The sequence below is a fragment of the Cherax quadricarinatus genome, chromosome 18 (genome assembly GCF_038502225.1).
Source record: "Cherax quadricarinatus isolate ZL_2023a chromosome 18, ASM3850222v1, whole genome shotgun sequence".
Classification (NCBI taxonomy): Eukaryota; Metazoa; Arthropoda; class Malacostraca; order Decapoda; family Parastacidae; genus Cherax; species Cherax quadricarinatus.
The window spans coordinates 39,162,257-39,178,029 of record NC_091309.1 but is presented as its reverse complement, the minus strand read 5'-3'; the positions used below and the strand labels follow the sequence as shown (position 1 = coordinate 39,178,029).

The following is a 15,773-nucleotide window of genomic DNA, read 5'->3' as shown; positions in this document are numbered from 1 at the left end:
TACCTACACTCGTCTATTATTTATTACTTATTCCTCGGCATGGTCAGGGATGCTCATTTAACCCTGGTTTGTGACCACTAGCATGGTCGTTAGCCAGATGTGCACGTGAGCCACATCTGTCCATTAGAAATTTAGAAACAACAGCTGGAGATTAAGTGGAAATGTCTGCCAACCTAGAATTTTTTTTTTCAAGTGTACTTCGAGACAGTTTTCTATAATGAGCCAATTAAGGTACACTCTGGAATCACCACCAACACCTGAAATAATGGAGGGTGGTTTCTTTCAACATCTACAGCACTGGTGGAAAAAGTTATATAAAAAAAACAGGATCTTCGTAATTCACAAAACAAGTATCCTGTTAAACCAGAAAACCCTGTTATTACATACATAGTCCCCAGGTCAGGTGACTCAGAAAAGAACCATCCCAAGACCACATGCACACGTGGATAACTATGACAAAAGTCCAAAAATTGATCTGGCTTTAAAAAGGCATTCCCTAATTAGCCATCAAGCTGGGCTCTGAATTTTTACAGATTTGCCAAGCATAAGGTATATATAGGGAAGTGTTCAGCTGTAAGTATTTAAGGACTATCCCTGGCAGTGCACTGACCCCAGTCAAGAACTCGAGCAAGTCAGTGAAATGGTAATTCTCACATGAGTGCCTAGGAATGTTATGTAGTTAACCTATTAAAGTGTGTTAAACATTTAAGAGAACTAACAACTGTCATGAAGGGCAGCAGCTTCGGGGACTCCAGGCAAAGGCAAATAGCCCAGAGCTGTAGTGAAGCAAGGCCTGGAAGGACTGACTGTCATTGCAGCCAAGCACTGGAAGGCATAAGGTAAGTGATCCAGAATCTGTATTAGGATGACCCCTGATAGCTGTGGCAAGTGTGATCATGATGCCAATGGAGAACATTACATCAGGGGTCACACAAGGTTGGGAACCAGAGTTGCAAGGGAACTATCGAGTAATGAAGATGCAATGAATGTGCAGTCAAGCCAGGCGGGAGAGAGCATCTTAGAGCAGAAAAGGTTAAAAGATACAGGAAAAACACTGTACTCACACCAGTCAAGGAAGAAGGCATCTGTAGCAGAGGACGACAGGTCTGGAAAGTCTAGAAATGTACAGATGAAACTTTGAGTCCACTTTACGTAAATTGATAGCAAATACATGGCAGGTGTGTTCCATAATGACTACCAGACAGATGAAATTTTTGTGGCCCAGGAAGATGTCACAACAGGTGATGGATCCTCAAGATTAGTGAGACACCCGGGAAGGTGTAATGGAAGTAATTTGGATGGATTTCCACATGGCTTATTACAGGAGGGAGAAGAGTGCCAGATTCTCATAAGTCAGGGAGAAAAGACAACCATGGTCAATGATTAAAAAAAAAAAAAAAAAAATGTACATGACAGCTGCAGGATAACCTCTGGTCTCCTTTAAGGTCACAGAGAACTAAGTCACTCATATAACAAGTCCAGTAAGGATTTCCTTTAACAGACACGACTTTGGCCATGTCTGTGAAACAAACTTGCACTCCCTAAATTACTGGCTAGGACAAGTGTAGAAGTCTTCAAGAAGAAACTGGTCAGGTGTCTTCACCAGGTGCCAGATCAACCAGGCTGTGATGGATATGTGGGGCAGCAGGCTTCCAGCAGCAACAACCTGGTTAACCAGGCTAGCACCAGACGAGCCTGGCCCATGGCCAGGCTCCAGGAGTAGTAAGACTCGCGAAACTCATCAAAGGTATATCAAAGATATACCCTCTTGGTTAATCTATCTAGCTTTATCCTTTTTAAATGGCAAAGCCATCTCAACACTTCTTCTATCAGAATTTTACTTTTCATAGAGCCACATCTAATTTATTTGTTCTGCATACTAAACTCCTTCATTCCTGAACATCATAGCAGATCTCCAGCCTGGCACCTTCTGGGATGGCACATCTTTCACTTCCTTGTAAATTGTTGGGGAAACACAATGTGTACATTCTCCACAAAAGTGTCAAGTTTCCATTAAGTCTTGGTGTCCCTCTTCCCAGAACCCTTGGCATACGAGACAGATTCAGTGTCCCACTTTTTGTTGGTGTTGCCCCAACTCCTCCAGTGGCAGAAGTCTTGGTGCGTATTTACAAGTTATGCATGAATTGCTGTCTCCTAGCACTAAAACAACCTCTCTGACCTTGGTTCTCACCTTCAAGGAGCATGGCCAAGGAGGTATTTTTATCACCATTATGAGCAAACCCAGTCACAGGCCTCTTTCCATATACCTTCAATGAGTTTCAAGAGTTTTCATACTCCTGCACCACCGCCCTGGGCCAGGTTTGGCTGGTGCTTACTTGGCCAACCAGACTACTGCTGCAAGCAGCTCACTGGTCCACATGTCCACAGCCTGACTGATCCAGATGGACTTAAGTGCCAGTGTTTTAACCTTTATGAGTTAAACTTTGTTAATATACAAGCTTCTGTACTGGACCCTGGGTTAATTCCAAGTGAAGCATGGGTTGTGCCAACCACCCTACTGCCTCCAAACAATATACAAGACACTGAGAAGAAAATCAACAAACTCGCCAGTGAGTGAAAAAGTGCACAGTGAGCAAAAATTGTGTTACTTCATACAAAAATGTTCATTAGTATTTGAAATGAGACTAGTTTGATCAAAATTGTATGGTTGATGCCCTGTAGCTTGAACGCTAGCTCACTCGGCTTTCACACTGAGGTCCAGGGATTGACCCCCATTATGGGTGGAAACATTAGGACACGTTTCCTTAAGACAATTTCTGTCCATGTTCACCTATCAGTAAAATAGGTACTTGGGTGTTTTTCGATTGGTGTGGGTCACATCCTGGAGACAAAACTGACCTAATTTTCCTGAAATGCTCTGCATAACAATGGGCTTTCTATACAGTAGTATGTCACTGATGTACTGTAGAAATAAAGATTTATTATTATTATTATTATTATTATTATTATTATTATTATTATTATTTATCACTACATACTGTTGCAAATGTTTATAGGCAATCTTTTCAAAACTAACATTTGGCAAATTCATTGGTTTTCTTCTGAGAGTCTCATATTTTCCACTTATTGAGATCATCTAGTTCATAGCCAAGGCACTGTGCACATTGCAAGTACAACCTGGAAGAACCTTTGCCATATGGAGATTTCCATACTGACCACTCTAAGAATGTCACCAAAGTCATGCGTCTTAACATCCCAGCTCATTCACATACACTAGTTATCACTGAGACACTACTGGTATATATTTACCTCCCATTTTTACCATTCCAGTGGAACATAATACCGGCAAATTCTTCACAAAATACATATTTCTTCTGGCCAATGTTTCAAATGTTCAAGTGCCCTGCATGAGTCCCATGATCTCAAGCCTTAAATTCTTTCATCCCAGGAGGCGCACCATCTTCACCCTTAGGTTAGACTTACTTCTGTGGTACTAAATAGTTTACTGTGCCCTGCATGTCCAACGTTGTTTAATAATGGTGGATTGTATAAACTTTAATTGCTGTTCCCACTGACAATTTTGCGAGATTTTCTCTCATTGTCCAAGACATGAGCAAAAGCGTGACAGTCACTTCCTTGACTATGTTCATAAGTATGTCTCCAATAATCATTTTTCTGGCTAGCAAGGAGACAACCTTAAGTCAATCTCTACCTCATAATGTAGGAAATTTCCCCAGAACCTGTGTAAGAGATCCTCTAGTTGCATCCTTACTTTATCTAGCAATTGGGTATTGTAAATTGCCTATGCTGGTGATTGAGCTTTCTGTCTGTGCACTTCCCATTTCAAATATCCTCCTGAAAGTCTTCATTTGCCATCGCCATGATTTTAGGGATAAGCTTTCTATTAGCAACTCAGAAAACCCTTAAAATTTTTATATTATAACTATGATACATGTGTCATCATTTCCACATATTTTACACTGCCAATTATTACTTTACAGGGTGCCAAAATTACAAAATCCTCCCACTTCAACTACCAATATGTACTGGGTCACAAGATAGTGTTTCTGTGTGTTGCCAGAGGCTCTCCGCTGCCACAAATAACCTGGTTTAAAGATGGTGTGGAACTTTATGCTCATAGATACATGCAGGTGAGAGCAATCGAAAAGCTTCATACAGGTTGCTCCTCAAACTGATTTTACTATTTCTTATCAAATACTTTCAGTAACTTACATAGTGTAGAGATTATATTAGGTATAGTACTGTAATGTAGTACGGTGGTGGTTAAAAAATTCTGAAATACTAAATTGACTCTGAATGCATTAAGCACTATGATGTAAAAAAAAAAAAAAAAAAAAAGTCAGAATTTAGCTCCTCAAAGGGTATCATATCTCCTAACAATAACAGACTAAATGCTAAAGCCAGATTTCCTAACAAATGCTGTGAATAGCCAGTCATATGTAGCCCTTTTTGTGGCACATTTACAAACTGAGGTTTCATAACTTCATACTACTGTAAACTTGGGTAAACAAAGCAGCATGTGGGCTGGAACCAGAGTCCACCAGGTGGCAACCTACATTTTATTACAAGTGCTTAAGGAATTGGTTTAGCAAGGTCAGTTATTTATGATTCATCTCACACTATTGTTTTCTGTTTTTGTTTTTAATACACTGGTTGTCTCCTATAGAGGTAGGGTGACCCTGAAAAACAGGAAACCACTGTCATGCCAGAAGCACGCTGACATCACACTTCTGAACTCAAATTTCTCCACCCCTTCTTCAGAATGAAATACTATTACTATATTACAAAATGCACCAAACCTGTATGGGTCATAAAGTACCAAAGCAAAGGGAAGTTATGTGACAAATGAAACTGAGCTAACAGGGGAGAGTCACAGTTGGTACAACAAATCATTTTTAGTTGAAGTTAATGTCTGAATTTCTTTCTGATATAAAAGCTGGCAAAGTGAGTGTGTCCAGACATTGTAAAGAAAACAGACAAAATAAATTCAACATGCTCTTTGATAAATAGTACAATCAGTCCAAAAGGTGTCCCATTATCGATGGGAACTGACAAGTTCAGCGACAGTCTCTCTATATGATAGCTATGTGCAAGCATTATGTTGCTGTTAAACAGTCATGAGAACCATTTCCCAACAGTTAGTCAATGAAAAACCAAACTGGCTTGATGGAGAACAACAATGTCCATTTTGTCAACAAGTTGTTCTCTAATGTGACCCAATGATGCTGCCATTAATCCTAAATGCTCCAAGACAAGACTAGAAAATAACTTTAATAGGGCACATCCATGCAAGAGATGGACAGGTCTTGGGCTGTGAAATCTGCAGGTCTGAAAGTTCATTGTCCTAGACAGGGACGTCTAAATTTGCTGATGTGACACAACAAGCATTCAATGTGGAGGAAGATGGGATGCAGTGAGTCACACCTCTGAAGAACTTGAAATGGACTTTGAGACCACAAAAGAAGAAAAGCAAAGCAGATCATAGCTGAAAGAAGTGCATATAGCTGGCATGAAATTTATTATTAATTACACATCAGCAGTTTCCTACCAAGACAGGGTGGCCCAAAAAAAGAAACTTTCATCATTCACTCCATTGTCTTGCCAAAGACGTGCTTACACTAGCTATAAAACTTCAACGTTAACACCCCTCCTTCAGAGCGCAGGCACTGTACTTCCCATCTCCAGGACTCAAGTACGGCTTGCTAGTTCCCCTGAATCCCTTCATAAATGTTACCCTGCTCACACTCCAACAGCATGTCAAGTCCTAAAAACCATTTGCCTCCATTTGCTATCCAAAATGCTCATGCATGCTTGCTGTAAGTCCAAGCCCCTCACACACAAAACCTCCTTTACCTCATACCTCTAACCTTTCTTAGCTGACCCCTACCCTGCCTTCCCTCTACTATAGATTTATACACTCAGTCATTCTATTTCGTTCCACCCTCTCTACATGTCCAAACCACCTTGATAACCCCCTCCTCAGCCCTCTGAATAATAGTTTTGGTAATCCTGCAACCCCTCCTAATATCCAAACTATGAATTCTCTGCATTATATTCACACATATTGCCCTCAGACATGACATCACTGCCTCCAGCCTTCTCCTTGTTGCAACATTCACCACCCATGCTTCACACCCATATAAGACCATTGTTATAACTATACTCTCATACATTCCCCTCTTTGCTTCCATGGATAAGGTTCTTTGTCTCCACAGACTCCTCAGTGCACCACTCACCTTTTTTTTCTTGTCAATTCTATGATTCACCTCATCTTTCACAGACCCATTTGCTGACACATCCACTCTCAAATACAGTGGAACCTCAAAAATCGAACTGCTCCCAACACAACCAATTATATAAGTGTATTTTTGTAAGTGCTTTTATAAGTGTATTTTTGAGGGTCTGAAATGGACTAATCTAATTTACATTATTCCTCATGGGAATAAATTCATTCGGTAAAGGCACTCGAACAGCCTTCTGGACCAAAGAAAGTTCGATATTTGAGGTTACACTGTATCTGAAAATACTAGCCTCCTCCATACACTCTCCCTCCAATCTGAAATCTAGTCTTTTGTTACCTAATTTTTTTGTCCTCATCACTTTCCTCTTCCTATACAGTAGAGCCCCACCTTACGGCATTCCGTTAATACAGCGATCTCAAATTATGACAAACTTTCTATACGGCAAGTGGTTTTTCAAATACGGCGCGGGCCACCCCGTTTCTTTACATTTTCCATGAGCATCTCTCTTATGTAATAATAATCACTCTTGGGCACATTATATGTCTAATTTTACGTCAGTATAGATATTTTCATTAATCCATCTGATATTTTCTTGAAAATTATACAAGAAACACGTTACATAGCATATACAGTGGACCCCCGCATAACGATGGCATCACATAGCGATTTTTCCGCATACCGATTACTTTTATCGCAAAATTTTTGCCGCGCATACCGATTAAAAACCCGCTTACCGATTTTCGTCCGAGACGCGTCCAATGTGCCCTCACATGTGCCGGCCGTCCCATTGTTTACCAGCCAGCCTCCGCGGTAACATCCAAGCATACACTCGGAATATTTCGTATTATTACAGTGTTTTCGGTGCTGTTTCTGGAAAATAAGTGACCATGGGCCCCAAGAAAGCTTCTAGTGCCAACCCTGTGGTAAAAAGGGTGAGAATTAGTATGGAAATTAAGAAAGATTTTGAAGGGTTTGGGGCTAACCCTGAGAAGCCTATGCCAGTTGTGGAATCCATTGTGCCTACTTCAAAGATTAAGGAAATGTGTGCACAGTGGGTTGAACTGCAAACCTTTATAGATGAAAATCACCCTGACACAGCTGTTGCAAGCCGTGCTGGTGACTATTTCAATGACAATGTTATGGCCCATTTTAGGAAAGTCTTGAAGGAACGGGAGGTACAGAGCTCTATGGACAGATTTGTTGTGCGACAGAGGTCCAGTGACTCTCAAGCTGGTCCTAGTGGCATTAAAAGAAGAAGGGAAGTAACCCCAGAAAAGGACTTGCTACCTCAAGTCCTAATGGAAGGGGATTCCCCTTCTAAACAGTAAGAAGATAATGCTCTCCCCTCCTCCCATCCCATCAATCATCACCAGATCTTCAATAAAAGTAAGTGTCATTTAATTGTGCATGCCTTTTTCAGTTTGTGTGTATTAAAATTAACATTTCATGTGGTAAAAAAAAATTTTTTTCATACTTTTGGGCGTCTTGCACGGATTAATTTTATTTCCATTATTTCTTATGGGGAAAATTCATTCGCATAACGATTATTTCGCATAACGATGAGCCCTCTTGCACGGATTAAAATCGTTAACCGGGGGTCCACTGTACTGTTTATATGCTATGGAGGTGGTGTTGCCGGGTGGAGGGAAAACATTACGTCACTCCCCTTAATACATAATGCTTTTGTTTACAATTCTTGGCTTGAATTATTTATTACTTCTCCATTTATGATGGCAAAAAAAAGGTAGTTGTTAGAAACGATTAAACTCGGTGAACATGGTATGTCAATGGTAATAATATGGATCTGGGCCACATTAAATATCGTGTAGCTATGTAGGTAGGTGTAGGTATGTAGCCCAGGTGGACTACATACCTACATTATTATTATAACTGATAATTATACGTATGTGTACCTGTACCTAAGTAAACTTACACACTGTGCTGGCACGCAGGTAATCATTAAAATCACTAAGTGTCTTATTAATCTTAAAGATGCCATATTGATGCCATATTAACCCTTTCAGGGTCCACAGGCCCTCTCCTAAACTTGTTCTCGGGGTCGGAAATTTTTCGGAAAAAAAAAAAAAAAAAAAAAAATCTCTTATGAAATGATAGAGGATCTTTTCCCGATCATAATGACACCAAAAGTAAGAAATTTGATGGAAAACTTACGAAATCATGCTCTCACAAAGTTAGTGGTCTCGACGGTGTTTATGCATCGGCGATTTCGCCCACTTTCAGCCCTATTTTTGGCCAATTCCAATGTACCAGTCAACAAAAATCGTAACTATTTTGCTAAAACGTCATTTTTTCTATCGAATGAGTACAAGAAACCACCCATTTACTGATTTCAACTATCCAATAAAGTTGTCAGAAACTGGCAATTTTGCCAATTTCACACAAATTTCAAAAGATGCCAATTTCCAAATAGGGTCCAGAATAAGCAAGACAGACATTCCTGGCACTAAAATAATATTTCCTCAGTTCATTAGTCACGTCCCCTGGCCTCTGTTACATTTCTTTAGCTTTCCACTTCGAATTTTTATTCTCATAAAAAATAGAAGATTTACTGTTATGAAGTCTACTGCATTAGTGTAGAAATGGTATAAATAATATCAGCGCACTTGTGAAAGAATATTACTCACCAGTTGACATGTATTGGATGCATGGCATGATTTGTTTACTTTTGAACTTGGCAAAAATCGAACATTTCTGCTACTTTGAGCTCAATTTCAAGGTACTTTTCTTAGTGAAACCAATCAAAATCATCTCAATTTCAGTAACATGTCTTCCATTCTATAAAATGGGACCAGGAAAACTAGAATACAACCATAAATAGCATACGAAAATACACTGCAAATTCGCTGTTTTAAACCAAAAACACGGTTGTTGTTTTTTTCTCATTATGCACTGTGTGCTGCAGGATTTTTTTTATACTGCGCACACTGATCACATAGACCACATAGGACTTGTGGTAGCCAGGCAACTTGTAGTCCAACATCAGAGAAAATGTGTCACTATAATATTACTGGGGGTAGCTAGAAAATTATTCCTTTCGTATGCCTTCACTCAGGGTGTCATTTCTTCTAAAAATGGTGTTACATGAGAATGGGAGTGTTTCTCTTTATTTATTCTACTGTATCAACATGGAGACAACTTGTACACGATGTAAAGTGACAAAAACCAAACACGTTTGTCTGATTTGTTCATTGTGTGGGTGGGGTGGTGAGGGCTGCCCTTCCTGGCTACCCATACTTCCCAACTTGACTTTATACAAATAAAACTCACCTCTTACCCTACATTACGACTACAAATATTTTAAGGTAATTAATGAGTGTACTATATATGCATTTTATCGCTCTAGGGAGCTTAATGTCGTAGTAGGTGGGAGTGGCCAAGCAGGATGCCATACCTCCCACACGACTTTCTACAAATAAACACTTTTCACCTGTCGCCCTACATTAACCCTTTCAGGGTCCAAGACCAAAATTAGAAGGGGTGCCCCAGTGTCCAAGAAATTTTGAAAAAGAAAAAAAAAATGTTTTCTTACAGAATTAGAGTATATTTTTGTGAAGGTAATAAAACAAAAAATTCTGATCAGTACTTACCGAGATACAGTGCCGAGAAGTTGACCCAAAATGACCGGGCAGCGGCAACATCAACGATTTCCACATATGCACATTACTTTATTTTACATTTTTTAAAGTTTTTTCTTTTCCTACTAACATTTGGGGCCTGAGACCAATACTGTATATAATGAATATATATAAACTCACTGTACTGAACACAATAACCACATTAAAGTTTTTTTTTATTTTTAATTATCACAATGGCCGATTCCCACCAAGGCAGGGTGGCCTGAAAAAGAAAAACTTTCACCATCATTCACTCCATCACTGTCTTGCCAGAAGGGTGCTTTACACTACAGTTTTTAAACTGCAACATTAACACCCCTCCTTCAGAGTGCAGGCACTGTACTTCCCATCTCCAGGACTCAAGTCCGGCCTGCCAGTTTCCCTGAACCCCTTCATAAATGTTACTTTGCTCACACTCCAACAGCACGTCAAGTATTAAAAACCATTTGTCTCCATTCACTCCTATCAAAGTTATCATAATATTGTTTACCACTTTTATTACAATAAACATGCACAAATCTTTTATAATACTAATGTTCTATCATGTGCAGTGGTCCCTCGTTTTTCGTAATTAATCCATTCCTGGAGCCATTACTATAAACGAAATTTACGATTTACAAATCAATTTTCCCCATAAGAAATAATGTAAATACAATTAATCCGTTCCTGACACCCAGAAGTATTAAAACAAAAAAAATTTTTACATGAAATATACATGTAGTACATAAACAATACAATGGAAAATGATGAATGAAACATAACACTTACCTTCATTGGAGACTCCTCTTAGTGTATGGGAGACTGGAGGAGGAGAGTGGATTGTTTATAGTTTGGAAGGGGAATCCCCTTCCAGCAACACCTCGGGTACCAATTGCTTTTCTGGGGTTGCTTCTCTTCTGTTTCTTAATGCCACTAGGACCGCCTTGAGTCACTGGAGTCCTGTCTCGCAAAATAACTGTGGAGAGAGCTCTGTTTCTGGCGTCTCTTTAACACTTCCCTAAAATGGCCCGAGACTTTGTCACTGTACATGTTGCCAACCTGGCTTGCAACAACCTTGTTAGGGTGATGTTTCTCCATAAAGCTTTCCATCTTAACCCACATAGTAAAAATCTCTTTAATTTCTGAAGAAGGCACCTTCTTCCTCCTCTGCAGCAAGATTCTGAGCTGCGATGTGTTGCTCTTCCTGCTGAAGCTCTTGCAGCTCCTCAGTGGTGAGCTCTTCGTTGTGGTCTTCCACCAATTCTTCCACATCCTCCAAACTCACATCCAACCCCATGGAACTCCCCAGTGCCACAATTGATTTTACAACAGACATAGGCTCATTAGGGTCAGTCCCAAACCCTTCAAAATCCCTATTGTCAACACAATCTGGCCACAATTTTCTCCAGGCAGAGTTCAAAGTCCTGGTAGTCATTCCCTCCCAAGCCATACCTAAAAGGGTTATGCAATGGAGGATGCTGAAGTGTTCTCTCCAAAATTCTCTTAGGGTCAAGTGAGTGTCTGTGGTCAAGTCAAGCACCTGTGAAACATTGCTTTTGTGTAGAGTTTTTTAAAGTTTGCAATGACCTGCTGGTCCATGGGCTGGAGGAGAGGAGTGGTATTCGGGGGCAAGAACTTTACTGTGATGAACCCAAACTCCTCGAAAATTAGGTCACCCAAGTTTGGAGGATGAGCAGGTGCATTGTCCATTACTAACAGGCACTTGAGATCCAATTTCTTTTCCAGGAGATACTCCTTCACACTAGGGCCAAACACTTCATTGAACCACTCAACGAAAATTTCCCTCGTGACCCATGCCTTACTATTAGATTTCCAAAACACACACAATTTACTCTTCATAACATTGTTTTTCCTGAACACACTGGGATTTTCAGAATGGTACACTAGTAATGGCTTCACTTTGAGATCCCCACTAGCATTAGCACAGAACATTAGCGTCAGCCTGTCTTTCATAGGCTTGTGTCCTGGCATTGCCTTTTCCTCTTGTGTAATGAAGGTCCTCTTTGGCATTTTCTTCCAAAAGGCCTGTTTCATCACAATTGAACACTTGTTCAGGTTTCAGTCCTTCAGCCCCTATGTACTCCTGGAATTCATGCACATATCTTTCAGCCGCCTTGTGGTCCGAACTGGCAGCCTCACCATGCCTCACCACACTGTGTATGCCAGTACGGTTCTTAAATCTCTCAAACCAGCCTTTGCTGGACTTAGTCACCCACATCACCACTATTTGCAGGCAATTTCTTTACCAAATCTTCATGCAACTGCCTAGCCTTTTCACAAATAATCGAAGTCATAAGAGTATCTCCTGCTAATTGTTTCTCATTTATCCACACCAATAATAACTTCTCAACCTCTTAGAGTACTGGTGATCTCATTTTTGTCAGCATAGTTACCCCCTTTGCAACAACAGCATCCTTTATTTCCTTTTTCTTGGCCACTATGGAACATAAGGTTGTGTAGGGTTTCTTATACATCCTGGACAGTTCGGCCACACTTGTACCACTTTCATATTGTTCAATGATGGTTTTCTTAAATTCAATCGTATTTCTCACCTTCTTTACCACAGGCTTGGCACTAGGAGCTTTCTTTGGAGCCATGGTAGCTTATTTAGTACTTATTATTTTTTATTATCACACTGGCCAATTCCCACCAAGGCAGGGTGGCCCGAAAAAGAAAAACTTTCACCATCATTCACTCCATCACTGTCTTGCCAGAAAGGTGCTTTACACTACAGTTTTTAAACTGCAACATTAACACCCCTCCTTCAGAGTGCAGGCACTGTACTTCCCATCTCCAGGACTCAAGTCCGGCCTGCCAGTTTCCCTGAACCCCTTCATAAATGTTACTTCGCTCACACTCCAACAGCACGTCAAGTATTAAAAACCATTTGTCTCCATTCACTCCTATCAAACACGCTCACGCATGCCTGTTGGAAGTCCAAGCCCCTTGCACACAAAACCTCCTTTACCCCCTCTCTCCAACCTTTCCTAGGCCGACCCCTACCCCGCCTTCCTTCCACTACAGACTGATACACTCTTGAAGTCATTCTGTTTCGCTCCATTCTCTCTACATGTCCGAACCACCTCAACAACCCTTCCTCAGCCCTCAGGACAACAGTTTTGGTAATCCCGCACCTCCTCCTAACTTCCAAACTACGAATTCTCTGCATTATATTCACACCACACATTGCCCTCAGACATGACATCTCCACTGCCTCCAGCCTTCTCCTCGCTGCAACATTCACCACCCATGCTTCACACCCATATAAGAGCGTTGGTAAAACTATACTCTCATACATTCCCCTCTTTGCCTCCAAGGACAAAGTTCTTTGTCTCCACAGACTCCTAAGTGCACCACTCACTCTTTTCCCCTCATCAATTCTATGATTCACCTCATCTTTCATAGACCCATCCGCTGACACGTCCACTCCCAAAATTCTGAATACATTCACCTCCTCCATACTCTCTCCCTCCAATCTGATATTCAATCTTTCATCACCTAATCTTTTTGTTATCCTCATAACCTTACTCTTTCCTGTATTCACCTTTAATTTTCTTCTTTTGCACACCCTACCAAATTCATTTATTTAGTACTTGCAAGCACTAAAATAAATGGAATATTATGAAATATTTCGCTGGAGCACGTGAGGGGACCTTCGCTCACTGGTAAACAATGCCAGACTGGCTGCTGCCCCGGCTCACGCCGTGGGTACGCGTCCCGGACGAACTACAACTCGCAAGTCAACCTACGAAAAGCAAGTCCATGTTTATACGAAAATACCCCTATGATTGGCGAAATTTACGAATGCCGGGAACTACGAAAAGCGGGGGACCACTGTATTTACATATCTACAATCACTGGACATATTTTTAGAACTGCTGCAGCTTGTGGAACAAGGCACCATGCACAGAGGTACCTTAAATTCCTCGCATATAAACCGCGTGTCTTTGCGTCTTTGTTGCCGTCGTTTTGTTTGTGCACAGACAACACATCTCTTCTGAACAAATTTCTTCTTAGTTGCAGGAAGCTGTATTATGAAGTGAATACCTTCCCTTCTCAAACGCTTGGGTATATCCTGAGGAGTTCGAGGACGGTTTTGTATAGCAGGTGTTGTTACCTGGTATTTCATTATGAGTTGTCTGACAACAGACAAACAAAATTCACCATACGGTGGTCTGTTGCCAGTCTTCATTCAGGAAGGATATAGGAAAGTACTGGTTTGGTAATAGTTGTGGATGAGTGGAACAAGCTCCCGAGTACAGTTATTGAGGCTAAAACGTTGTGTAGTTTTAAAAATAGGTTAGATAAATACATGAGTAGGTGTGGGTGGGTGTGAGTTGGACCTGACTAGCTTGTGCTGCTGGGTCTGGTACAGTGCTCCATCCTTGAGTGGGGATGACCAGACTGGGTGGGTCATTGGGATAATAAAGGGGGCGAGTCATTGGTCTAATCCAGGGGGGGACATGGACCTGCTCCGCATGGGTCAGTAGGCCTGTTGCAGTGTTCTTTCTTTCTTATGTTCTTATATGCATTGAGCACTGAAATGTCCATGAGATGGAAGAAAAGTTTCATATACCACTTGTAACTCTTACGAACACAATCAACAAAGCCAATTTGCATATCACATTTGTCAAACAAGCGCATGTTTTGTGTATAATCAATCACTGTCACTGGTTTTCGAATATGTTCATTAGTTATTCTGTCAACTTTGCCACTGTCTTGCATTTCATTACGGTGAATGGTTATCAACACTGACATCTCGTTTGTCATGCCACTGTAATGCCATGATGTCATTGGCAGTAAACACCTGCACCTCATCACCACGAATGCCTGCGTTCAACCTGGGCATATGTTTACGATTAGAACGCATTGTGCCACACACATCTGTCTTGTTCACTCGCAAGAAATCACTGAGTAAAGGGCTTGTGTACCAGTTATCGGTATATAATGTATGCCCCTTACCAAGATAAGGTGCCATGCTTCTCACGTCACCTGAGATACTCAATAACATCCTGGTATCTTTCAATGTTTTACTTCCCGTGTATACAACAATATCCAATACCAGGCCACTGTCAGTCACAGTACAAACAGTTTTATACCAAAGCGTTTCCTCTTGCTCGGTATATACTGTTTTAATGACAGTCTACCTTTGAACAAAATCAGATTCGTCAAGTACGAGATTCTTGAATGGATAAAAGTACATGTTGAACTTTTGTTTGAGATACATAAAAACATTTCTAATCTTGTATAACTTGTCACTTCTGTCAGGCCTGGTTTTGTCAGAGAAGTGCAACATACATAACAGTAAGATAAACCTGTTCACTGGGATGATTTCACTGAAGACCCGGGTACAAATTCGCCGATCTGTGGACCAGTATGATTTTATATATAGACATGAGGCATAAACATTATTGTTGCAAAAAGAAAATACATTTCTGCAACAGTTCTCTTTCCACCGGTGTAGTCTTGACTGTGGTGATATCATCGTATTTGCCATGGTGTACTCAAAATACTTGTTACTTTCCCTGAGAATAGTTTCCATCAAGGACTGGTCAAAGAATAGTTCAAAAAATTCCAGTTCATTGGCAGTAGTTCCAAGGGGACAAGTTGGTAGAATTCCACTTTGAGAGTCATCAAACTGGTGGAGCTTGGGAACAAAATTGGGATTTTGCTGCTAATCCCAGATACGGTTTGCTGGTGGATACTGGACATCATAGGCTGGTTGTGCTGGTAGTTGTGGTGGGCTGCTGGCTGACGCTCCACTTTGTCGTTGAACTGAGGAGTCAGCAGCATGGGTCCCAGCCTGGCTGGTGAGTCATGCATGGCCGTGGCACTACCATCGCCACTACCACCACCTACTGATGCCTGTGGTCTATCCATGCCAAGTGTAGCCACATCATCCTCACTTTCACTG

General features: G+C 40.9%; 1 protein-coding gene across 2 annotated transcripts in view; it reads left to right on the top strand.

Moving 5' to 3' along the window:
- LOC128689497 (immunoglobulin domain-containing protein oig-4) overlaps positions 1 to 15,773 on the top strand; it is a 51,321-nt gene that overhangs the window by 25,557 nt on the left and 9,991 nt on the right. For both annotated transcript variants that reach the window (XM_053777859.2, XM_053777858.2), the window contains exon 3: positions 3,963 to 4,112. In XM_053777859.2, coding sequence (XP_053633834.1) covers positions 3,963 to 4,112 — 150 coding nt within the window. The remainder of the gene's footprint in view (positions 1 to 3,962; positions 4,113 to 15,773) is intronic.